Below are 27,832 nucleotides of genomic sequence, written 5' to 3' on the forward strand. Positions count from 1 at the left end.
CAGCACTATGGCGAGATGTTTGTGCGCATGTGCAAATGATTTGTTTGCATGAATTTGCTTTTCATTCTCTGCATTTCCTTTCACTGTATGCCTGCAAGAGGGAAATGTTGATCTGACGTGTGTCTGTGTGTGTGTGTGTGTGTGTGTGTGTGTGTGTGTGAGAGAGCGTGTGTATGAGAGCTAGTTTTGAGTCCCGATCCAAATGAATAATTCAGTGTGTTGACCCAGTATGTTCCTCCTCATATTTAGTAATGAGGAGACTGGAGACTTTACAACGAGTCAAGCCAGTCCTCTAATATCTCAAACACTGGCCTTCACCGCTTCATTTGTTCGTTTGTTTGTATTAAAGGGCAGAATCATACTTTACATCAGTCTGCATATGCATAAGCTTGGTTAATGCATTGTAAGCATGGTGTATTTGGTATGCTCTTTTCTTTTGAGGCAGCGATGCACAAAATCAAGCTTTGCGTTACTTCTTTTAATGGTGTATAGTGGAGATCAAAATCAGAGAACAGCCTACAGTTTCCTACATTTTAAGGCCACTGCTTTCCTAAGAGATGTAAAACAGGAATTTAAGCATATTTATTCTGAAGAGTAGTAAAATAAAACTTAAACAAGGTATTTGGGGAAAAACACTGATCAAATTAGAGAAAATAGATCCTCCTAGTTTTTAGTGTTGGGGCTATTTACACGACAATGTTTTCAGGCAAAAACTGGAAACTTTTTATGCATTTTGATTGTTGGTTTAAACAACGACAGCATTTTGGGAAAGAAGACGCATAAAACAGGTTAGAGTTTTTTTTTTTACAGGGTGAAACTTTCTGAAAATGCTGCCATTGCTGTGTCTGTGTAAACACCCAAGAACGAGTGTTTACAAACAATGACTACGTTTACATAGACATCAGTAATCTAATTATTTGCCTTAATCTGAATAAAATGATATTATGATTAAGGCGTTCACATGAGTTGCATGAGTATGAATATTCCTTTCGTGATCCTGTTTTGTATGTTATGTTATACGCTACCTGACAAAAGTCTTGTCCTCAATCCCAGTTGTAAGAACAACAAATAATAACTTGACTTCTAGTTGATCATTTGGAAAAGTGGCAGAAGGTAGATTTTATAGATTAATCATCTGTTGAACTGCATCCCAATCATTACATATACTGCAGAACACCTATTGGAACCCACGTGGACCCAAGATTCTGACAGAAATCACTCAAGTTTGGTGGAGGAAAAATCATGGTTTGGGGTTACATTCAGTATGGGGGCGTGCGAGAGATCTGCAGAGTGGATGGCAATGTCAGCAGATCCACATCGCCTCCACCTCAAAGTTCCTGAAAGTAAAGAAGGTCAAGGTACTCCAGGATTGGCCAGCCCAGTCACCAGACATGAACATTATTGAGCATGTCTCTGGTAAGGAGGAGGCATAGAAGATGAATCCAAAGAATCTTGATGAACTCTGGGAGTCCTGCAAGAACGCTTTCTTTGCAATTCCTTGAGTCATTGCAGAGATGTATGGATGCAGTTGTCCAAGCTCATGGTAGTCATACACAATATTAATTTCCACTGCACCATGACTTTATATTCTAGGCATGATCATATTTTATTGAGGTGAAATAAGTGTAATCTAGAGGCCTTTGCCTGATACCAAATGATCAACTAGAAGTCAAGTTATTATTTGTTGTTTCTAAAACTTGGATGGGCGACATGACTTTTGTTAGGTAGTATATAGTTCCATTAACGCCATTACATCACCATTTGGCGCTTGTTTCTTCCGGTGCTTAATGCAATAACAGTTTGTGTTCATTGCGCCATATGTGATTTTGGGTATTTCATTTTAATTTTGCTACAAGTTTAACTGGAGTTTATTTCTCACACTATGCGTGCAAGCAGACGATGGCAAATTCACTAACTTTTCATTCATGTCCCCCCGACAAACTTGATACTTGATGAGAACATAGTTATCGTCTCCCGCTTGTACCAAAAATGTTCTTTCTTGTTTGAAGCCATTCTCGTTTGTTGTCAAACAGCTGACAACTGCCGTGTGTGCGTCCTGTCGAAAAATGTAGTAAAGTACGTTAACAGTTTGATTAAGGTGTTTACATGTCTTACTGCACTTCAATAATGTGACTAAAATCGGCACACCCACATGTCTTAATTCCATTTCTGTTTAGTTTGATAATGACTGTAGTCGGATTAAGGTAATCAAATATCTGTTTACATGTAAGACTCTTAATCAGAGTTTTGTCTTTATCGTATTAATATTGGAGTATTGCTGTCCATGTAAATGGAGTGAATGATGTCATGCATGTGGATAGTAAATGTTTAGGGAGGTGTAGATTAAAGGCAGGTGCAAACAAACACACAACAATGGCGGAGCATGTGGTAGTGTTGTTGTTGCTCATGTGTTTCCTTTAGTGCTTAATCAGCAAATTGTGAATTTATTCATATTACAACCAACAGCGGCGATGCATCTTACACATGACAATACTTGCATCCACGTCACCGCTGAGCTCTTCACTAACTGTACATTGTCACTTCCTACAGTACTACATCAAAGACTATGATGTCACTCGTAAGACTAGGGCATGTCACTTAAAGACTAAGACATGCCACTCGTATAGTTTTGAATGGGAAAAAAATGTAACTGTCAATATGGCCAATGAAGCTCCACCTTTTACTACAGGAGCCAATCAGTGATCGCTATAGACTGACGATTTGTCTGGGACAAAGCTCGGACCAAACGTGTGCCTTTTATCACAGTTTTTGTGGTCAACAAATGAACTAGAATCTCAGCAAATGTTTGCTTCACAGACATAAGAAATGTATCCAAATAAAGCTTGAAATCTGTACTTTTAAAAACAAAAGCTTTTTGGTTTTGTATTCTTTATGAAATGACCGTGAGGTACAGTCCGTCTTGTCAAATGCACATCACATGACAGGAACTACTCATACACTCACAAACTTATAAACAAAGAGTCGCTGTCATTTCTGGAGGAGATTCGCCAGGGTCAAGTTGTGAATTACTTAATGATCTGACGAACCGTTATTAAGAGGATGAAATGTAACACGTCCATAAATGAGGTTGGTGTCGTGGTCTCAGTCGTTTTGAGTGCACATGCGCATTAGCTCGGGCAACCTTAAAAAAATACAGATTTAGTTTGATTCGAACCTTTAGAAACGAAACTTATGAGACAGTTGTTGCTTAATTTTATTGGTGATTCCAAACATTTTATGTAATCATAAACTTGGCAAACAGTTGTGGAGAATTTCCCTATACAGACCTGAGAGGCATTTTAAAGATGGCTGCCGAGTGAAATGACTTGCCTTAAAGGGATTTGACTACTGGTACTGTTGTTTACTGACAAGGTGACCGCTCTAAACACTAGCCCGGCATATGTAATAAGACAGTTTTGGTCATTTTTGTTGATTATAACCATGTTAATGTGGATTGTTTCGAAAATATTATATAAACTTGAATTGCCTGCATCATTGTCGTGTTAACCTAGCCTTAATCTGGCATGTGGTGGTAATTTCCTTAATTATCTGATAAACCCTTTTTAACCAGCAGCCTGACTTTCCAGTTTTCTCTGACTTTGCTAAATGGTGAGTTGCACGAAAGTGTCTGAAACCATCTGAGCCAAAGCAAGAGAAGTTTGTCATTTGTCTAAAATGTTGTGATGTCATTCAAGTCCCCTACAAATGCTGGTCAAAAGACAAAGGTACATAAGGGCAGTATAATCTGGGAAATATCAATGGGGAATTGGTTTAACCTTGCAGCTGGAGTTGATCTGAAAAGATAGAGCTGAAATATCATGGTTTTGTTTGGGAGTTTGGCCTCTTACAGCAGAGTGAATGCAAATGATCAGTAGCTGCTTCAGCAACATGCAGTTCCTTCCATTCTTTAGTGACCAAATAATTATGACCAAGAAGTCATTACAGTCTTGAACTGTGCAAAAGACTGGAAAAAGAGCTGATCAAGATCACAGCAGATAAAGACTAGCGAGTCCTTTGAGAGTAGTGACGTCCGTTAGATACTATCAACATCTGGCGTAGTGAGACTAATGAGATGTCATAATGCTCAATATATTTTGAACAGTTTGATACAACCTCCACAGTTCAATATGCATATGGCAACTGTGGATTTTTTGTTTTGCATTTAATGTATTTCCCTATTCCTGTAATTACTGTAAATGTGCATGTTAGATTGTATGTCCATGCGCAATGTTCGCTAAAGTTAGGGTGCCTTCCAAATAAAAAAGAAAGTGACGTGAGCGCACTAAGACCAGAAGCCCACATTGTACATCGCTATTCCTGTTTAAAGTAGATCCGATTCATAGTCAAATTCAAAAGCTTTTGTCGTTTAAATACTGAACCTCAAAGCATGAAGAGAACTTACTGTATGTGAGATATTTGAGAAGAGCCCTCAACTAAAAGTATGAATGAAAGTTATGACACGCAAATTAAATCTTGCTTGTCCATGGTGAAACTCAATTATGATCAATAATTATGGAAACGTGCCTGACTTGACGAGTATTCAGTTGGAGGTGATGTCCATGAGACACTAGCAAAGACATACGCAACGTTCGATTTGGCGATGTCTCTGAGCCACTATCGACGTCCTGTGAGAGTTCCGGTTCACAAATGATCTAATTTAGATCTGCATTATTTTGTTTTGGGTCAAAGACTTACTCACAGGTGTTCCTTTTGGCTTTTCAGGATGCCTTTTTCTACTCGCTGGTGTACGACCCACAGCAGAAGACTTTGCTGGCTGATAAGGGAGAGATCAGAGTGGGGAACAAGTACCAGGCTGACATCACTGACCTCCTCAAAGAGGGTAAGATGTATCTTCATCTTATTAAGTTAGACAAGGTCTAAGCATTGAGCTCTTCATATGAGACCACATATTTATCACCGTCTGTAGTCATTTTAACACATTACAAAATATAAAGCAGCGCAACCACTTTCAACACTAATAATAGTGTTACTTGACCAGCAAGAAACTTCTTCTGAAGGATTTCGTGGCACTGTAGACAGAAAATCCAGCTTTTGATTTCATAGGAATAAATTACATTTTAAAATCTGTGCAAATGCCAAAGCTATCTTTAATTCTAGTAATATTAATGCTCATATAAATACAGCCTTATTGAGCACAAGATTTCTTTTTCAAAAACATAATTATTCCCAGTATATTTTACAGCAAACATGGGAATTCTAAAATTTTAAAAGGCTTTATAGAGCTCATAAGTAACAAATGCCAAAATATATACCCAATTTAATTTTCAACACACTTTCAAAACAATACTGTTAAATTACAAGGAGTTCAGTTTCTGGAGTTTTCAAGCTTTAAAAGGAGTGCATGTTATTGAGATTCCATTCTTGCATTTCCCAAATGCTTAATAAGCCAAAGTAGATCATAGATGCTGCTGGCACCCGTTTTCTTTTGGGGAAACTCTGATTAGTATGTGGCGCGAGCAAATCCTTTAGAGCAGAAATGCATGTCGGTGATTCGAAAAAGCAATTTAAGCTTAAAAAAGATTTTTATGTGAATGTGCTTCAAAATTTTTTTAACAGAATTAGTCAAATGTTACACTGCACGAATACGTCTCTGGTCTGTGAATCCTTTTTAGATATGATAAGAAGGGCAGAGTAATAAATAATTCTGTTTCTTGGTCCACCATTGGTCTGTGGCGAAAGTCACAATCAGATCAAAATGGACAATTCTTATTTTTTTATGGATTATTGCAGTGTTTGTTGTGAATTATTTATCTATGCACATTATTATTATTGTTATTTTATTCATGCACCCTCTACATATTTAATTAAAAACATGGACTTGCCCTCTCAGAATACTCTCTTCTCTTCACTGATTATGTGTGCACTGACACTCACACACATGCACACGCCAAATTCGTTAACAAGAAATTGCTGCAATTACCAAATGCTAAGGATTCAATCAATGATGGACAAATTGAGTTCCACCTCACAATTTTTTCTAGTTCGAGGAGCTGTTTTACCAAAATATTTTGAATGAATGTTGAAAGCATTGCAATTTGCTATTAACAAATTGTCAGTGGCTGTTCTTGCGTTCACCACACAGCATTTCTGTCCAACGTACATCTGATTAACACACGAGTGGATTTGTTTTTACAATTTCTTGTTCACTTTCAAAAAGGGCAGTGTGAAAGCTAACCAGACTCAAAAATATATATAATAAATTAATATTGTGTTTGTTTTAGATCAAACAAGTGAATTAGCAGACTTACCTGGTGTAAATACACTCTTAAAGTTCAGGTTAAATGTCCTTATATTTCAAGTTTTGAAAGGGATAAAAAAATCTTTGTATTAAGGCTGCACAATATTAGGAAAATCTGAAATTGCGATATTTTGTTTTGCTGCGATTTTTATTTTTGATAAGAATACAATTTTACCAGATGGCTTTAATAAATAGCTCTATTTGTTAAAAATCATTAATTTAGATTGGTTGATTTTGTAAGGGTGTGAATCATGAATAAAAAAAAATTATTGCATGAATAATTACAATAGGGTAAATAAAATAAAAAAAGCAGTTCTTTATGGTTTTCCAGAGAGTCAAACAGTATTCAGATACAGAATTTGAATAATGAAGTGTAAAATAACACTGTATAGTCTTCATTGTTTTAGTAAATCAGTATAATCGCTCATTAAAGTTACAAATGTTTTACGTTATTGTGTCCGAATGCAAATGATAAAGTTTCACTCTGTTATGGTTAAACGTTGACTCCACAAATCTTATGTATTTTGAATTGTTGATCGACTATTATCCAAATTTCACATTGGATATTCTGTGATGTGACTATTGCGGACACACACATTGCATTATCGATGTTGAAACGATACCTGTATATTGTGCAGCCCTACTTTGTATGTATTCAATTACTTAGGAGTTATACAGTCAAATTCATCACTTAGTCAAGAGAACAGTTTTCTTAATCAGCACAAGAGTCAACAAGAAGCTGTTATTTTTTATGTTGTGTTTTAGACTGAATACTGTTCAATGAAAACAGAATAGAAAATCTTCTAAAGATATCTGAAGCAAAACAACAGTGGTGTTTTGTTTTTCAATTATGAATTTTAATTGGTTTTCAAATTAAGTGTGTTAATGTAAGCTCAATTATCTATTTATAAAGATAGTCACTTGATTTGATTCCAAATGAATCAGCACTTTTAAATAAATTATAGGAATAGAGGGTTTAATGGACTCATTAAAACATCACTTTCTGCCACTTACCCGTGTTTTAGTGTCGCCACAGCATCTGCTCAGGTTACGGCCCGGTCCAGGATTATGGAGACCTTGAGATAAGGAGAAATAGACTAAGATAAGCGTAGTCATTCAAATTATAAAAGTAGGTTTTTTTTTTAAATGAAAGTTATGACAGGAAAATTTAGTCTTGCTTCTACACGGTAAACTCAATTATGACCAATAACTATGGAAATGCGCTCGACTTGAGTATTTAGTCGGTTATGCCTTAAAATACTGATGTTATACAGTTCCATTTTAAATGGAATACAGGTTTTCTTTTCTGTTTTGTCAATGAAAACACATCTTAAAAAATCTTCTAAACAAAGCTGAAGCAGAACAACACTGTGGTGGCTATGAATTTTTCAAAATGAGTACGACAATGTAAGTTCAATTATATATTTATGAAGACAGTCACTTGATTTATTTCCAAATGAATCGGCACTTTTGAACAAATTATGTGAATCACTCATTAAAACACGACTTCCTGCCACTTAATCATGGATTATTGTCAAGATACCTACATAAAAACACACTTAGCCATATGCTGGAAAAAAGAATAAAATACTTGTATACATGCCCTCCATTGGCACTCAGTTAAATGCCCTGTTTGGTTAAGTTCACTCAATTTAAATTACATTCTGATTAAGCGAACGTTGCCTTGAGGAAAAAATGCGAAAGCTGAAGTCTGATTTGAAAGCGTCATGTTTCCTGTAGTGAATGTAATCTGTGGGTGTTGGTTTGCCAGGAGAGGAGGATGATCGGGAGCTGGAGAAACTGGAGGAGAAGGTGTGGGATCCAAGCAACCCCCTTACCGAGAAACAGATCGACCAGTTCCTCGTCGTGGCTCGGTAAAAGTCTGCAACAATGAAACATATTTGCTCTATTTCTCTCTCTTTCTAAACTAGTCTATTGTGAATAGAACATTTGTGTTCAAAAGATCTAACTCTCAAATTCTTTATATATATATATATATATATATATATATATATATATATATATATATATATATTTGTTTCATATATATATATATAATTGTTTTGTTTCCACTCCATGCTCTGTTATTTCAAACTGCATTTTTTTGCTCTGTTTTACTCACTCATTCTGTTTCAAATCTTTCTGCAGGTCTGTGGGCACGTTTGCGCGGGCTCTAGACTGCAGCAGTTCAGTTCGGCAGCCCAGTCTGCACATGAGCGCTGCAGCAGCCTCCAGAGACATCACACTGGTACAGCACATCTTACACACTCACACACACCACTGCTGGAACACTTCACACTTTAGTGAAGCTCAGCAGGTTCAGACTAATTAATGGCAGACTTCTACAGATATATATATATATATATATATATATACACACAACATTTTTAATCATTTGTCTAATTTTGAAACTGGTTGTAAATGCTTATGTCATGATTTTTTTTCTTCATTCATTTTTTTATAGTAAGTTAATTACTTTTGCGGTGTATTTTTGTGACTTTTTTTCTAATTACAAGCACAAGACGATAGAATATTTTCAATATTTTCAATTTTCTATTCCAATAGTCTTCAAAAGTCTATAAACCCTTTTTTTTTATATATATGAATTGCATATTTTGCATATTTTATGAATTTATCCATTTTATGAATTTGAGTACATTTGAGTTAAAAATGTGAACATGAGCAAACATTTATTACCCATTACAAAAACACCTCACATAATTACATATGCATTTATAATCAGTTTTTGCTTTGTTTTGTTTTCTCGTAACAGACCTTTTGACACATTTAGTCATTGAAAATAGCAATGTACTGAAATGTTCTTTTTATTATTTTGAGCATGACAACTTATCTCAGTTAGTCATATATGAGATATAATAAATGTCTAATCTTATTCTAAAATGTCAAATGAAGATAAGCTAATATATATGCTGATATATTTCTCCGTCTAACTTTCTCCTCCACAAATCTCGTGCAATTATCCTTTGTGTTATGCAATTTACTGTAGCTTTGTCTGGTAAACTGTAGTGATGCACTAGAATTTTAGTAGATTAAATTAAAATGTATTATCATTTTTAAAAGATTGTCAAATGGTGTTGTAGCTAGATAATATTAAGAATATTTTTCCAGTATTAGAAATCTTGTTATGTTGGGATTGTTATGCTATATAATACTTTGTTGTTTGTTGAGACTCTCAGGCCCCTCTTTATGAGAGTTTTGTTGATTAATCCAGTATCAAATGTGCAACTACTGAGAAGACTTGTCTGTGGAAACACATTACAGTAAAAATTAAAATGCAATTGCATATTATTTGTGCTTGTATTATACACAGTCAAGCCCGAAGTCCACGGGTATGATTAATTTCTGGCTTGAATATCTATCTATCTATCTATCTATCTATCTATCTATCTATCTATCTATCTATCTATCTGTCTGTCTGTCTGTCTGTCTGTCTGTCTGTCTGTCTGTCTGTCTGTCTGTCTGTCTGTCTGTCTGTCTGTCTGTCTGTCTGTCTGTATTTATATACAGTTGAAGTCAGAATTATTAGCCCCCCTGTTTATTTTTTCTCCAATTTCTGTTTAACAGAGAGATTTTCTCAGTACATTTTTTTAATAATAGTTTTAATAACTCATTTCTAATAACTGATTTATTTTATCTTTGCCATGATGACAGTAAATAATATTTGACTAGATATTTTTCAAGACACTTCTATACAGCTTAAAGTGACATTTAAAGCCTTAACTAGATTAATTAGGCAGGTTAGGATAATTAGGCAAGTATTGTGTAATGATGGTTTGTTTTGTAGACAGTCTAAAAAAAATTTGCTTAAAGGGACTAATAATTTTGACCTTAAATTTTTTTTTTAATTTAAAACTGCTTTTATTCTAGCCGAAATAAAACAAATAAGACTTTAAAAACTTTTTTAGCCTTATTTTTAGTAGTATAGTTTATTATAGTGTTTTATTAATAATATTTGATAAACCTTTAAAGAAATACCTGTTTTAAGATCAAAGGTTGTTTATCAGGTTGTTTATTATTGTAAATGCTTTGTTGAAATCATCTATTCACATTAATTCAACTCATTCCCATGAAGTACTGTAAAGTACATAACAGTCAGTTTTTGTACACTGTAAAAATACTTCAATGGATAGTTCACACACAATTTTAAATTCACTTACTATTTACTTGCTCTTGTCACAAAACCAGATTTTTTCTTCTTCTGTTGAACACAAAAGAATTTGTTTTGTGGGAAACCAGTTACCATTGACACTCATAGAAGGAAAAAACAAATACTATGGAAGTCAATGGTTACAGGTTGCCAAGATTTTTCTAAATATGTAGCAACAAACAAACAAACAAACCAACAAACAAACAAACAGTCAAACAGCTTTGTGACAAGTTAAATAAATGATACGTAAATGATTTCAGTTTTGGCTGAACTATTCCTTTACAAATTGCAGGTTTTGCAGTCGTCCTGAAAATATTTTCAATAGATACAACAAACAACTTTGAATGAATAGTTTTCTATTTTTCCCCTTTGTTTTTAAACTTGTAACATGATTGTCCTTGTAACAAGTTAATTTAGTTCATTAAAATAATGGGTAACACTTTAGGTCACAATTCATGGTATTAACAAACCATTAACTGACAGCACTAGCTTAATAAACTACTAATTAACTGTTTATTAATCATTAGTTAAGTAGAAGGTTTTGGGTAGGATCAGGGATGCAGAATAAGGTCATATTTTTATATCTACTAATTAGGGTTGCACAATATAAAAAAAAATGATATTGCATTATTTTATTTTTCTGCAATAAATATTGCAATACAGTTTCACAAGATGGTTTGAATAACTCTATTTGCCATTTTTCTGGGCAGTCTTAACAGCATTCAGGTAAAGAAATTGAATTATTACAATATAAAAAAAAGATTTTCTTACTTTGTCTCTTTTCTTCTCCAAATATATAAAAATATCTTGTAGATCAAGTAAAAATATTGTTTTGTTTTCGCTTTCAGAAGAAAAATGATCTGCCAATGGATTCATATAAAGAATCTTATTTTCGCTTGTTAATGTAGTTATTTGAACTAGAAACGAGACAAAAAATTTTAGTAAAAAGACTTTTTTTTCCCTCCAGAAATTGTATGAATAATTAAATTCAATAAATTTTTGTTACACCTCCAAACATCCATCATACTTCTGTGTGCTAAAACTCTTGAAAAACTCAGTCAAAGAACTTAATGCAAAAGCAATAATTTTCACTCTATTATGGGTAAACTTAGCAGTAACTCTACAAATCTGTAGCTCCTGCTCAATTATAATTCAGACTCAACAATGCAGATCTTGCTATGTGACTATTGCCGATGTGCACATTGTGATATCAATGCTAAAATGATATATTGTGCAGCCCTACTACTAATGAACAGTTAACATGTTAATAATTGGCCAGTAATAAGCCAGTAGACTTAATTGTGACCTGATCTTAAGTGTTGGCAAATAATGCTTTATCAAAGACTTTAAAAATCCCTATGGCAAAAACTAATAGGGGAAATACCCCATAATAAAAACAGGGTTCCCACGCTTCTTAAAAGTGCTTGATTTTCAGACATTTGAATAATGGCCTGGAAAGTAAACAAACGTACGTTTCTTGAAAGGGCTTGAATTGATAGTTTGTGGTGTTGTTTCAACAGTTGTACTCTTCTGCTTTTAAAAACTCAGTGAAAAATTGAGAAATTCCTCATTTAAATATCTTAAATTGAAAATTAATGGTGCTTTTAAAAGGTCCCTTGAATCTGCTGTTCATGAAAGAGTGGTAACCCTATCAAAAGTGAGTAAACACTAATACACTATGTTGCAAACATGATTCCCAAAAGTCCTTTCCCCCAGACTAAACCAGTGATTCCACCAGGACGATCAAACGAGCTCCATGATTTGGGTGGCAAATTGTGATTAGAATTTCGAGTGCACAGCGATCACGATCTTCTCACATAATGACGATTAGATCAAATAATCCCTACTAGGGCATTATGTAATAATTGCAACAGGCCTATTGGCAGCTTCAGTGCTCAGTCTCTGCCTATGGGGCTGTACAAGAAGAAGCAGGGTGTTCACTCTCTAGCCACCCTGACTGTGTACAAAACATGAAGGAAAGGCGCCAGAGGGCAAGATCCCTATACATAAACACACACAAACACACACGCTCTCATGCTGCCCACACAATTCCTCTTCAACCAGTGTTGTGTTGTTTTCAGGGTTGAGCAATTGAGATTTGCAACACTCCTCTAAAACAATGGAGTGTCTGCTGATGTGTTTTGGATTTGGGCCATCGTTTATTGCTGCTGCTTCATTTTCAGTTTCACGCCATGGACACGTTGCATAAGAACGGCTACGATATGACGCGGGCCATCGCAGCGCTGGTACCTCAGGGCGGACCTGTGCTCTGCCGGGACGAAATGGAGGAATGGAGTGCATCCGAAGCTAACCTATTTGAAGAAGCGCTGGAGAAATACGGCAAAGACTTCACTGATATCCAGCAGGACTTTGTGAGTTCCAATGGCATGCTTTTTTTTTTTTTTTTTTTTGAACAGCATATGCTAAGGTAATCGTGGCAGTAATGACTGATAAACTGCCTTTGTTCAGGGGACGGACGAGTGTGCCAAGTTTATGTTTAACTCTGCCACCTGGTGGTCGATGGGGGTTTGTGCAGCGCTGAGTGTTTTGGTTTTGGAGGGTCTGTCAGAAATGTGTACTTAGAGAAACAGGGAGGAGCCAGTCATGGAAAATGGGCACACCCGAAAGAAGTCAAGCAGCTTATTGAGGGACACAAAGGATTGGGAATTGAAGCTCAGTTTCTGTTTGACATCATGGCCAGATTTGCTTGTAAAAGTGCTGATTATTTAAAGGGGTAGTTCACTCAAAAGTTAAAATGATCTCAGGGTTTGAAATGGCTTTTTAAGACCATTGGATTTGCTGCAGTTGGAACAAAACTGCTGTTATTTAAAAAATATGTATTTCAAGAAAAAAAGAACTTGTAAGGTGGTTTATTTACATGAACAAACAGTGAATAATGCATTTACAGGGTTTATGCAGGATTCCTAAAGGTAATTTCAATACCCTTTTAAGACTTTTTAAAGACCATCTCAGAATATTTTAAGACCTCTTCAAGTTTTAATAAGTATTAAACCTTAACTTAGTAAACAGTTGTTAATAAACAGTTGTAGTTAAATAAATCAATGGAGCACAACCGTGCAACAGAACTCAGATAAGCTCAGAAGACACAAAGCTTAAAAGAATAAATTACGTGGTTGTTTTCAGCGAAAGGCTTCAGCCCCTGTTTAAACTCGACTTTCTTCAATCAGGAGTACGCAAGCTTAGATTTTCCCATTTTGCCATCTGTTTCGCTCTATGGTTTCACTACATGTGGAAAGCGTCACATCACCTTCCTGTGTTTGTCGCAAATTACGTGACATCACCCGGACAGAGGAGCTTGGCCGGACACGCCCCCGGGCCGAACCAATCGCGTGGATCGAGCACGCCGTTGTCAATATCAGGAGGAAAATAAATATATTTCTGCTTTTTTTGTAGTCAAACACTTTGGACAATGCTTGAACAAAATTTAAGATTTCATACAAACTAGATTAAGACTTTTTAATACTTTTTAATGGCCTTAATTTTCTCAAAACTGATTTATGAACTTTTCAATACTTTTTAAGACCCTGCAGACACCCTGAGTTATTGCTGTGTTCATTTATCTTGGGTAATGCTAGTTAATAAATATAAAGTCGTTCATTATTAGTTCTTGTTAATTCACAGTTCTTTAACATTAACCAGCACAACTTTGGACTTTAATAATGGATTACTAAATGTTGAACTCAATGCTGTACAGGACTGTTCATATTTAGTTCATGTTAGTAATTAACAGTAAAGTGTTACCAAAAGCTTTATAAGAGACCTTTCTTATTACTAATGTAGATTTTATTTTTTTCCTGTCAGAATAAATAAAAATTAGTGCAGTATAGTGATGAAACGATTCACCTGACTCACGATTCGATATGATTGATGATACTAATCTCCCGATTCACGATTTAGTCAAGATTTTTTTTACAAAATTATTTGAAACAAATTTAAGGTGAACAAGAGCCCTTTCATTTTTTCTTAAATGCTGTACATTTGTCAAATATAATATATTTTCTGCCATAACTAAATTGCTATTTTAAAAACAAATTCCAAAAATAAAAAAGAATAATAGAAACTAAAGAAGGCTCATTAATATAAACAAAGTAAAACTGTGCCTGTGCTGGGATTTGACATTTTTGAAAAGAAATATCAGCATATGCTTTCTGGCATAAGCTGAGGTCTTTGCACGTTTACAATGTCTCCTGTGATGAGAAAACTCTTTCACTGGGGACTGAAGCTGGCTTTATACTTTCAACTGGAGCCGCATCGCGGACCTCTGCTGAGTGCGCACGCGTGTTCTCCATTGTGATATTCTTTAAAACAACAGGGGGCAGTCAAAAGAAACTGACCGTAAAGTCAGACGGATAAACGGAGAAGTAGAAAGTTTCTGGAACTACGTCATGTCATTATTATCATTCAAGATTTTTAAACAAATAATTTTTATAAATTATTTTAATAATTAGGATTTTTATAACCATTCAAGTTTTTTTAAAAATAAACTTTGATGCATCACTTGCTTTTGTTCAGATTTCAGACAGTTTTACCTATTAAAGTTTATTCAAATATTATTGACAAAAGAACATGGGTTGCTCTACAAATATTTTTTTTATTATGGCAAGAATAAAAGCAAAAAAAAAAGCACACTTACTAAAAATAGACAGATTTTATTACATTTAATGATTATTTAATGATTATTATTATTTAATTATTACAATAAACAGATTTTATTACATTTTTTTTTAGATTTAGCTAACTCCACAATTGACACATTATTGTCTGGCTAGTTGCTGTCCTTTTCTTATCCTAAAAAGGCAAAAGGGGTCCAACATTCCTGACCATTATCACCAAAAGAGCCTAGAAAAACAGGGCATCAGTATATTGTAAACCGATAGGTTCAAATATTCCTTTCCAGTTATGAAAAGAAATAATTTGCTCCTTAATTATAGTTTTGTAACTATTAAATTGTTTTAAATTCAAAATTATAATGTATACATCAGTGTTAAACCTATGAATGGTGGAAAAACATATTTCTGTAATTGTGTACCCGGGTCTCTACTTTTGCCATGGCCTCTTTTGGCTTTAACAAACGTATCCCTCAGGTTTTTCCAAACTTTTTAACAAAAACTTTTCTCCTTTCCCATGGCTCTTGCAATTTCTATCCAAGAATTATTGATCATCTGTTATCTCTATGATCACGGATCATAAAGATGTCTGACCAGTCATATCTGTTTCAGACAAAATCATATTCATATGAAGTGATTCATATTCAACTCAAATCTGCACGCACTTCGCAAACATAGCGATGACATCACACGCCTACATCTGCACGCTCAAGCGAACTAGCGGACACGTTGAGTATAAACCAGACTTCTGATGGCTGGTGTGGAAAGGTAAGCCTTTCCTAAACCAGAAAGCAATGTATACAGAGGTGGTCAATAGGCCCTTTGATCCAGGACACTGGCCACTGGCATAAAATACTGATTATAAAAGTACTAAATAAATAGTAGGATAGAGACAGGAGTTGAACATGATTATAAAAGTGAATAATTCATATTACTTGAATGATTAATTAGTAATAGTATCAGTGTGAAACATTTAAGAAGAGATTATCTTAAACATGTTTAAATATTCAATAATTAAAAGCAAATTAATAAAATATGCATAAACTAATTTGAAAAGGAAAGAGTAAAAATAATCTAATACCTCTTCATACTTTCGCTATGAAAACACTGATGCACCGTGTGATCTCTATAGCACTCATCAGAGCAAGTGGAGCTGCAAATCATCCGGTCAGCGTGGTTTGGCTTGGTAATAGTGTTTCTGCATATAGACGTCTGTGACGGTAGTTTTTCACAGTGCTGACTGATTATGTGCATCATATTCATTCTTCTGTTAGTGTATGTAAACGTCTTTTTGCAGTATTTGCACATAGTTTGCACACATTTCACCGCTCTCTTTTACTTTGCCCCCACCTCCCCCCCACTTGCTTGGCGTTTTTGTGCAGGTAAAGCGAGCTTGCGCCTGTAAACACAGCGCCCCCTCTGTTCAAAATATGTATCGCGATTCATTCAACATTTCTACTGGTTTGAATCATCACATATTTGAATTGATTTGTAACTGACTCACTGTGAATCGTTACATCCCAAGTCCAGTATGAATTTACTGATCTGGAACAAAGTCGAGTTACGTTTGCACTATATATCGTTTCAGTATCGCAATGTGATCATTCGCTATAGTCCCATCGCATCATATACAATGTTGACTTTGTATTTTAATTTATCAGTTGCATGTGTTTTTGAGGCCTGTGATTGTAAAATGATTTTAAAAGCATTCAGGCAAAATAAATTTTAACGTTTGAAATTTTAATAACAAATAAATTTAATTGAATTATGTTTATTTTTATTATTCAATTTATTTAAGAATTTTTTTTTTCGTATTTAGAATTTTTGTTTAGCTCCTGACGTTCTTACATGTGTTTTTCTATGCCTATTTGTTTTTCTAATTTAAAATAGTTAAATCAGCATATATAATAATAATAACCCTTTGCATGTAATAGTAACACATAGTAGAATAATAGATGATAGTAAAATAGTTTCCTCTGTCTATTCACACATAATTATGTAATATATTATATTGAATCAAGGTCAATTAAAATAATATTCGCTAATCTCCAGTCTCAAGAAGCCATTTGAAAACTTATAAAACAGACCAGCACTTAATTACTTTCATTTAAAGGGAAAGTTCACTCAAAACTGATCATTTACTCATCATTTATTTACCATAAAGTGGTTCAAAACCTTTTTTTATATATTTTATTTTATTTTTTGTGGTTTTAATTCAAAACAGGAAGTTTACTGCAGCTATTTACATCCATAAGAACAATAAAAAATACGGTAGATGTCTATTGGTTTTCAACATTCTTCAAATATCTTTAGATTAAAAGACTCGAGTTGAGTAATACATAAATACATATTTTCAGCTTACCTCAAGAAGCACTACTGAATCAGTCAGTGATTTTGAACAAATCAAATTAGTCAAACGGACTTGTTCACTGAACCATTTCTCAAGTTCAACTCATTTGACTTGTTGTTCAGTCAAAGTTGTTTTGAGTTAAAGGGCTGTTCCAAGATTTTCCTTCATTTTCAGAGCACAGATTTTATTGAATTTGTTTGTAGATCCATCAGAAGTCCATGCAATTAAAATGTTTGTGCAGTGAAATACATTACTCTGTATTTTTCTGAAAAATAAGTCACAAATTTGTCAAAATTGCATTGAATAATTATGTAAAACAATGTAACGGTTATAAAATAGACTTCTTAAAGCTCAAATAAATTTTTATTCATGTGCATTGAACTCTGATCAGTGCAAATACATGGAGCTCATTAAATATGAAAAACATGCAAGCTCAACTGTAATCGTTTAATAGGTTTAAACAGCAAAAAAAGTCTCACATCTCATGCAAGGGCATCTGATATCATGGATTTATTTGACGTGTTTATGACTGTGTGTGGATCAGCGTTTACATTTGAATAAAATCCTTTAACCCTTTAACTACCACACCAAGAAACAAAGTTTGGATTGCATTTCATAACTCCTATTGTTGCTATTTTACACACTCACTGCATTTTTTCACATCCCATAATTTTTTAAATATCAGCCTCTTCCAAATGACTTCTCGATTGATATGTCAGTTTATCGTAAAAGTACCGGATTTGATGCATATACTATGAAAAAATCTGAAAATATAAACTGAAAGATCAATTTATTTTAAAAAAATATCCAAAATAAAACATTTTTGAATACTAAATCATCTTTATTTTTTGAAGTATCCCACAAATTATTTCAGATTCTCATTTAACATGCTTTCTTGTTTTTTTTTATTACAATAAAACCAAAATCAAATTATTATTATTGTAAACCAACAATGCTGTGTGTGTAAACTGTTATTTAAAACAGCTATTCTTTAAATGACTTTAACAGTCATTATTTAAAGCAGTAAAATCATGGTCAACCATTTGTAGAGGGGCAGTCAATGGGTTAATAAATCTCTTTTTTTATATATATATAAAGCTGTTATAAGTCTCTCTTCAGAACACTTAAATTTGAGGAAATTGATTCAGTCATTGTATTCATGTAGATTCATTTTTATTGAACCATATTTCAAAGTCAAAAGAGGTTAATTGAGGGATGTTTCTCTCAGATTTCATTAAAATATCTTCAGTTAGATTTGAAACGTGATCAAGAGTCACAATAGACACAAGGACGAGTAAATAATGTCAGTTTTCTATTTTCGGTGAGCAAAACCTTTTTGAATAAAATGTTAAATGTTGAAAAAACTGATGTATTATTTGATGTATAATGTATGAATTCTAAAATATACTTTCATTATTTTTATTCCAGCTTCCGTGGAAGTCTCTGACCAGCATCATTGAGTATTACTACATGTGGAAGACCACAGACAGATACGTTCAGCAGGTAAACCAACACGACTGTCTCAAGTCTCTGTGTACAGGAAGAAAACCTATATCACTTTCACTCTGTAACATACTGTTTCTTGCTCCATACAGAAACGATTAAAAGCAGCTGAAGCGGAGAGCAAGTTAAAGCAGGTTTACATCCCAAATTAGTAAGTACTTGAGTGAGTCGAGCTTGAACTCTTGAGTTTTGCATTTCACCATACGTTTCAAGTGACTGCACTTTGACCAGAGGAAATCCAGTAACACTTGTGGCTCTTTTTCTGCAGTAACAAGCCCAATCCTAACCAGCTGAGTGTGAACAGTGTTAAGCCTGGGCTGGTGAATGGAGCGGGGGCTCTTCCAGGAGCTCCAGGACAGCCGGTCGGATTGGGACGAGCTTGCGAGAGCTGCTACAGTGAGTGTATGAACTCTTTCCCACGTATAATATGTTAAAGTATGTCTAATATGGCCAGTGATATTGCCTTTTCAGCAGAGTTTAGCTTCAACATTGATCAAACTTGTGCTAGATTCGGATCATAGATATATATATACACTAGATATTGCATTCGGACCCTGAGCATGCATCAATAGCGCCCCCACATTTGTACAGTACTCCCAGCACAAATGTCATTCAACCGCACTAGTCAAGACTAAAGCCAATGTGAAAATGCTGGACTTTAGCACTGTGTACATGTGTAGTAATGAGCAAACAAAGAAAACAAAGCTCAAAGGCAGAACATTTCATGGGTAACATTTCATTTTTTATGATTTTGTATGTTATCAACTTTTGTGCTAAACAAGTAACGTTATCGATGATAATACAGTCACTTACTGCACTGACCGTAAGGCAAAGTAGCACCAACTTGCACTAAATTCTAGGCTTATGCTAGTATTGTTGAATAAAATAAGCAAACAAGGTAAATGAAATATGAAACATGCTGCTGTGCTAGAAACTTAGAGAACGAGTCGTTCATAACGGTGATTCATTCACAAATGAATTGCTCCCTCAGTTACAATGAGAAGTGAAAGCAGGAGAGGGGTTTGTTTCAAGACACGGATTAGATCAAATTTAACAGGGAGGGTGGGTAATACATTTCCATGCACACAAACAATCCCTGTTCGATCACTTATCCATCGATGCAAAAAATTGATGTAAAATTATAATTTTCGTAATTTAGAATAAATATTTGCATACTGACCACTGGGAAAAATCCAGATTATCGATATATGTATATACGTTTATATATCTCTGGCTCTGGATGGCCAGTTCTCCACTGCACCTTGGTCCCGCATTAATTTCAAAGGAGCGCTACCCTGTACTAAAATGGCGGCTCTATTGACACATTTCTTCCAATAGACAACAACAGGGTAGGCGACATTTTATGTAAATATCTATGGATTCGGATGAGGCTCTGACATTAGCAATGGTGCTATCGTCATGACAACAGCCAATTACCCTGAACCTCAATACAATACAACAAAAAATGCAGCAACAGCTAGACAATAGCTATTGCTCTATCTCAATATGTATACCTATACTACATTTAAAAGTATGCACTTTTTTGTGAAGAAAATGTACATACTTTGTAGTGTGTAAAAAAAAGTGGATGCAAACTTTGGGACATTAATTCCTCATTAACGGATCGTTATGTTGCTTAATTAGGTCTCCTGTCAATCATCTCGACACATCCACATTTCTTTCATTTTAAATTACCTACCTTATTTTAGATTCATCTGTGTGTTAATCTGCCATTCGTGAGTCTTTCATGCAGAGAAATCTCCTAAGGTCTTTGGATTATTATCTATTGAGAAGTTAATGTCTAAACACGTCTTTATACAAGTACACATTGTTGTTTCAGATAAAATATAACACCAAAAACATGATTTTAAATAGTTTACAGTTGGCTAGATTTTAATTTAAAGTAATTTAAACAACTTTACCGAAGCCTCTCTGCTTGACATGTTTGTAGTTTATTTACAATTTTTTCCCCCAAAGTTCTAATTAAATTCACATCCAACATGCGATGTATTGTGGCCAATATTAGCGGTTAAAGATGGTTCTACACTTCAAATTTCTAAAAGAAATTGTAGACCATCCGGGAACATTTGGCATACTCGTTTCAGCATACTATGATTTACTTACTTACTCCCAGCACCATTTATATCCACACCATATTGATGTTTCGTAACATCTAGTTTTTATGAGGTTGGTTGTTAGCCCAACGCTCAACCTCCAACCTGGAGGACCAGGACATACACACATACACTAGGGACAATTTAGCTTAACCAATTCACCTACAGCACATATCTTTGGGCTGAGGTGGGGGGAACCTGGAGGAAACCTACGCGAACTAGTGATGGGTCGTTCTTGAACGATTCGTTCATTTTGAATGAATCTTCAATACGATTCGGGAACTACGAGTCCTCTCAGGGAGTGATTCTTTCTTCCGCGCGTGCGCAGACGGCGCACATTTGTGCAGGTGGTATCGTTCATTTCAAGTCTTTTGAGTTGTTCATCGCGGAAAGGCAGAAGCCAATCATTTGCGTTTAGAGCCGGAAAGAGAATTGATCCGTTCACCTCTCGAGTCCTCTATCCGGTTTGAGTCATTCTATCACGTGATGAATGAACGACTCAAGAACCAGAAGACTCGAAAGGTGAACTAATCATCATGGCTCCTATCTGCTCAGACTGCGTACATTGGTTAATATTATATGTGACTGTCAGTGTAACGTTAACGAACCGCTGACATTTGAAGACATGAGGAGGTGAGCTGAGCAAAGAGCCAAAAATAGCAGGTAGACACAAGAGCAGGTAAACATTGAATTATTATTTTCTCCTTCTTATAGTATTCTATTTATGACTTGTTTGTCGTGTGATCAACCTTTTGGGCTCGTTGTAGATGTGTTTGGAAGCAATTCTTAACATTTGAATAATATTTTGGCTAATTGAACCAAATGAACGAAATGACTAAAAAAGATTCGTTCATCTCGATGAACGAGACTCAAAGATCCGAGTCAGTCAAATGATCTGAACTTCCCATCACTAATGCGAACACTAAGAGAAATGCCAACTGACCCAGCCGGGTCGACTTTCTTGCACCACCGTATTGCCTATGCTACGGTTTGGGACATACTAATTCTATTTTTGAATACTGTTTAGGATGAATAGTGTGCAAATTGGGATATGTTTCCAGGCACCTATTTTTATGCGCACCAGTTTATCAGGAATTGACAATTTTGTTCTTAAACTTGCTTTATTCGCAAATGTTTTATGTTAAGTTTAATTCACATCTTGGAAACATAGTTAATAATAAATAGAGTACAAGGATGCAAAGTTTCTGTCATTTTAGTAATTCAATGGTCCATTAATACACAAGATGCTGCTTATCTGACGCAAGTTACCATGAAAAGTGACTATATGGTGCATTTCAGTGGCCAAAAAGGATTTACAAAATGACTGATTTGTAGACTTGATCTCAGTTAGAAACTAAGAGATGTGGATTCGGAAGACATTTAAATCACCACATGTCCTTGGTTAAAAAAAAAAAAAACAGTAGGTAATTCAGCCGGGATTGTCATGTGGGTCGTGTGAGGAAAAACACAGATGTTCTAGATTTGGACCGCTATGAAGTCAACAACTACCTCCTTGTGAATGATTAAAATTGTTTTTGTCCCCCCTGAGAAACAGTTACCCTCTATATAGGGCTTATGTCAATTATAATTTTAGAGGCTGATTATGTGCTTTATTTAATGTATAAAAAGTTGAATGTGTATTAAAAAATATATCTGTGTAATCTTTATCATTTTATTATATATTTATCATGTTTATCATTTACTGAGAGTAACAACAGATTACTTACCTCAGATTTTGTAAATAAAGGGAATAAGCACATTCACTCTGTTCGAACAAACAAGTGTTTTCAATAATAAAGGTTGTTTTTGTTACTTAATATGTATATTCAAAAATCATCCACCACTTTACTTATGAAATAATAAGTAATAAAGGGCGGTCGCACACTAGACGAAGCACAGCGTCACAGTTGGGACCATTTTTGGGAAGTATTGGTCACCAGATTTCATGCGGGTGAGTGGCTTTGACAAACTACTTGCATAAGACAAACTCTTTTTCTCTTCGTATGCACCTGACACCTTACTTCTTGAAGACATTGTGCGATTCTGTGTGTGCTCCACACAGGTGAGTGGGCTTCACAAACCACCTGCAGGGCACACCAGAGCAGAATAAAAACTTAATAAAAATATTTATAAAATTAGACTTGTCATAAAATTAATTTACTGGTAATCTTCAATGATTTACAGTGCTTCATTTATCCTCATTTGTAAGTTACTTTACATATATGCATCTGCTCAATGAATAAACGTAAACAAATGCAACGGAACACTGTTAAATTTTTATTTTAATAAGTTAATCAGTTTTCAACTAGATCTTATACAAAGCTTAATATTTTTAGTCAGTTTGATTGATTTAAGTTGAGATGACTAAAAAAGTTAATTTGATTCAACTAAAAATTTAGGTGGCAAGAATATTTTTTACAGTGTGAAGTTTAAAGACTTGTGATGCAGCTTCTCGTCTAGTGTGCGACCCTTAAGTTTTAAGTTGCAGGTCGTATAACAAATGTAAAATTAAGGCTAAAGGCTGATTTATACTTCTGCGTCAATCGCATGTATATGGTTATATTATAATAGTTAACTAAAACGAACGAAAAAATTAAAATTTAATTTTTTAAAAATAATTTTCGTTAACTGAAATAAAAATAAAAAGGAGAGTATTTAAAAAAAAAACTAGAACTGAAACTGTATTGTGTGCATACAAAACTAACTGAAACTAACTAAAATTATAGAAAAAACAGGCTTCGTTTTCGTCTTTGTAAATGTATTTAATACATAATCTTACTTTATGCCTTTTAGAAGTAAATCTATTTGCTTCGCGCTGCCAGGTGTTTGATTTGTACGGCACCTCAGAGTCTGTAATCCTTAAACCCATTGGCCTGATCGATCCGATTCGCGTCTCCAGTAATCACTCGTATCCACAAACTACTTACTTTTTAACATGCCTAATACCCCCACCTGACTCGAAATAAACAAATCTATACGGTCATTCAGTTATTAGAACAGTAACGTTACATTGAGATCAGATTTAAGCCTTGAACAGATAAAACTGCTCATCCGTGATTCAGTTAACCGAACACAAACAGTACATGACATCCTGCTTTGACTGAACTAAATGCAGCGTGGGTAAACCGATGGCTTAAATGAGAGGATCTGGTGAAAAAAACATTATTTCATAACGGAAAATCGTAATGGAATTTAAATAAGTGAATCAGGCTTCAGTTGAGTTGCAAAACTTAACTGTAAGAAATATTTCAGATCACGGTGATGTTTTGACTGACTGAAAAATGATTGCTGACTGAATAATTTTGGTATGTTGCGTCCTAACATGGGAGGATTGTCACAAAAGATCTGGTTCGCGTTAAAGATCTGAACTTCTCATCACTACTGTGCATCTAACCTCTGTTATCTTGTGGGCTGTTGTATTTGAATTTGAGGATTAATAGATGGTCATGTGTCCTCTGAATACATTTTTCAAAAAATGTATGGTTGAGTTTTTATTATACAATATTTATTCTGATGATTTTGATTCTTGCACCCAGCAAATATCTTTATTTGGGAAAAAACAACTAAAACTAATGCTGAAACTGATTAAAACTAAACTAAAACTAAGCAATTTCAAAATATAGAAACTAATAAAAACTAGTAAATCTGCTTCTAAAAACTAATTCAAGCTAAATGAATTGGAAAACAAAAAGTCAAATAGAAATAGAAACTAAAACTAATGAAAAATCCAAAACTATTATAACCTTGCGGCGCAGCCTTCGCGTGGTCGCATAGCCCTCGCTGTGGCTGATGCCGACACTAATGTAAAAATGTAACGACACCTCGCAATGTCGCGTAGCGCAAGCTCTGTGATTGGTCGGCTTGGTATCTGTGACGAGTGTATGTGAGCTCGTTGCAGCAAGTGTTTACAAGTGTTGAGTTCTGTGAAGGAGCTCCAGAGGTAACTGTTTGTTTTGTGTTTACCTTATGATTCAAGTTGTTGCAAGTCTGCCCGTTCCCGCCCTTGACTGGGCGAGTTTTAGCTACTTGTACATTAAGGAAGCGTTCAGAAAAAACAAAACACCAGCGAAGAAACTCAATACAGAGGAACATAAAAACCTACTGCCAGCTAGTGTTTCGAACGTGTTATTGGAGAGCAGCACAAACAGTATGCAGAAATATAAATGCAGGGCATGCGCCGTGCGTCACGCTGATCACTTGACGCAGAAGTATAAATCAGCCTTAAGATCCGTTTTTTAATCGGTGTTTAATTTAAAGAGAAAGCTCACCTAAAAATGTATATTTACTTACTATTTACTCACCCTCAAGTGTTCTAATTTTTAGTTGCACTATACTTTTCATATTAGCTCAAGCCAAAGGTTACACTACAGCAAGTAGAGCAGAAAGTGATGTAGGAATGATCTCAATAGTTCTTTTTTTTGTTTGTTTTTAATATATATTTAGCCACCAGCTCGTATCAGTGGTACTCCTGGGGTCCTCCCAACATGCAGTGCCGACTCTGTGCCTCCTGCTGGACCTACTGGAAAAAGTACGGAGGTCTGAAGATGCCAACCAGACTGGATGGAGAGCGGCCTGGACCCAACCGCAACAACATGGTCGGTGAAAATTGCACTTTCTCCCAAAAAAACAAAAAACAAGCTGCAGTTCTTGACATGAAATCCTCTTTCTCTCTCTCTCCCCCGAGTTTTATTCAGTCTGTTTTCTCTTTTACTGTGCAATTCTGTTTTATTACACCTCTTTGTGACTGTTAAATGAACGCCCTGAAAGAGCGAATGAGCCAAACTGTCTTTCATTTATGTTTAAAAGTGGAGTTCGTTCCTTTAAGATGCAGTATTTAGATTCTTCTGTCAGCAAGAGCTTGACTTTCATCTCTCTGTCTGTGTTCAGAGTCCTCACGGTTTGCCCGTGAGACACAGCGGAAGCCCCAAGTTTGCCGTTAAGACCAGACAGGCTTTCTACCTGCACACATCTCAGATGACGAAAGCGGCTCGACGAGTCTGCCAGGACCTGCTGAGATCCAAATACTTGGCCAGACACCCGTACACACCTGTCAACACCATCGCTATTAAAGCTGAGTGTGAGTAGCCACACATTTGAAGATTCAGTTCATTTGAACCTGTTGCTTAATCTTTACAAAAACATTTTCCTGGTTAAATATTTTTTTTATTTAATTTAATTTTTGGAGGTTATACTTTTATTATATTTTGCAATTTGAACTTTATAATTAAAAAAATATATATTATTTTGATACATTTTCTATGAATTTCCCTATGTTTTTCTATAATTGCTTGCACCATTAAGGTGATTTTTTTTGTATAATTAGCTTTTTAAATTCTTTATATTAATTGTTCTGTTTTATTAATATAATTTAATAAAACTCATGAATGTTTTTTAAAAATTTGAATTATTGGAAAATATATTAGTGATGCTCCGATTGATCGGCCACCGATCACGATCGGCCGATATTGCCTAAAAATAGCTTGATCGGCTAACCCCAAAAGCGCCGATCAAAAAAGCCGATCACTTGACATAAATTACTCGCATGACTTTTTCGCATGTGCATGCATGGCGCACGGATAAACAACAGCAGAACAGAGCAGAGCTTACCAGTGGCAACATGAGTTAACCCCTCTTTTTCAAAGTGTCCAATAAAGATGTAAAGTTAGACGTTTGCCATGTATGTCGTGATAAAATCCCTCGAGGTGGAAGCAAGCAACGGTATTTTAACACCACTAACATGATTAGGCATCTTAACACGCCATACAACTGAATATGCTGACTATGAGAAGTATGATTAAACAACCTAAACCATACAGCAGGAATAGTACGTAGTATTCATAGTATTCATTTGCCTCGACAAACAACCTGTGATGGAGAGCAGACGCCTGTCCAATGTCTGCTAAGCTTAACAGCACACTTTATTGACTCAAACTTCGAAAGACACATTGTGCTACACTTTCAGGATTTCACACGGTCACATTCTGCGGAGGCTTTGGTGAACGCATTTAGCTGCATGTTTCAGTCACGGGGATCCAAAGAGAAAAAAAATCCACGCATTTGCAACAGACAACGTCAATAACACGCAGAAACAATGAGAGACGCAGATTTCCCTGGCCTGTCGTGTGTGTGTGGCACACCCTCCAGCTTGGTGTGCATGTATGGCAAGCCGTTTTGACATTTAATCTATAACCCGTACTAGTATCTATTTTCATTTTACGTGTGCTTATTTTTAGATACTAGTATCTTTTCCATTAAGTACTAGTACTTATTCATTAGATACTAGTGCTTATTCATTAGTGCCTATTCTATAGATACTAGTGCTTTTAAAAATATACTAGTGCTTACTCATTAGACACTAGCTCATTTTATTAGATACTAGTTCATCTAGTTGTTCCTCCTTGTTTTTCTGCCTTGTTATTTAGAAGGGAAGGCATTGGCTTACAGTAGCTTACTACATTATTTTATTTATTTTTTGATCTGATGTAGTTGGCTCCTGGTTCATAATAATAACATAAAAAACACTTGCCATAGTTTTATCCTTGGTGGCAGTAGCCAGTTTTGGTGTAGTTTTACATTTTGCTGCCAATTATAAAATGTAATCAGTGTATTAAGAGGCTACATCCTATTTAGCTGATCTGATGTGTGTTGGTCTGCCTGACCCCTCTTTGTTTGGAATAATTTTAAGTTACTCTGCCTTATTTGGAAAAGATGGCCTACACCCTTAAGTTCTCATTTTCTAAAATAAATCCTTGGTGAACAAGATCTTGACTGTAGCCTATTTCTACTGTTTTTTTTTTTCAATATAGTTAA

The 27,832-nt window shown here is 35.0% G+C and overlaps 1 protein-coding gene across 3 annotated transcripts in view; it reads left to right on the top strand.

The window, feature by feature from the left end:
* mta1 (metastasis associated 1) overlaps nucleotides 1-27,832 on the top strand; it is a 95,730-nt gene that overhangs the window by 56,085 nt on the left and 11,813 nt on the right. For 2 of the 3 annotated variants that reach the window (XM_056476821.1, XM_056476820.1), the window contains exons 6-14: nucleotides 4,723-4,840; nucleotides 8,031-8,133; nucleotides 8,408-8,507; nucleotides 12,611-12,799; nucleotides 18,834-18,908; nucleotides 19,001-19,059; nucleotides 19,177-19,310; nucleotides 25,466-25,617; nucleotides 25,910-26,099. In XM_056476821.1, coding sequence (XP_056332796.1) covers nucleotides 4,723-4,840; nucleotides 8,031-8,133; nucleotides 8,408-8,507; nucleotides 12,611-12,799; nucleotides 18,834-18,908; nucleotides 19,001-19,059; nucleotides 19,177-19,310; nucleotides 25,466-25,617; nucleotides 25,910-26,099 — 1,120 coding nt within the window. The remainder of the gene's footprint in view (nucleotides 1-4,722; nucleotides 4,841-8,030; nucleotides 8,134-8,407; nucleotides 8,508-12,610; nucleotides 12,800-18,833; nucleotides 18,909-19,000; nucleotides 19,060-19,176; nucleotides 19,311-25,465; nucleotides 25,618-25,909; nucleotides 26,100-27,832) is intronic. The other variant, XM_056476822.1, reaches the window with a different exon arrangement.

This window comes from Danio aesculapii, chromosome 17 (genome assembly GCF_903798145.1).
Source record: "Danio aesculapii chromosome 17, fDanAes4.1, whole genome shotgun sequence".
NCBI classification, from domain to species: domain Eukaryota; kingdom Metazoa; phylum Chordata; class Actinopteri; order Cypriniformes; family Danionidae; genus Danio; species Danio aesculapii.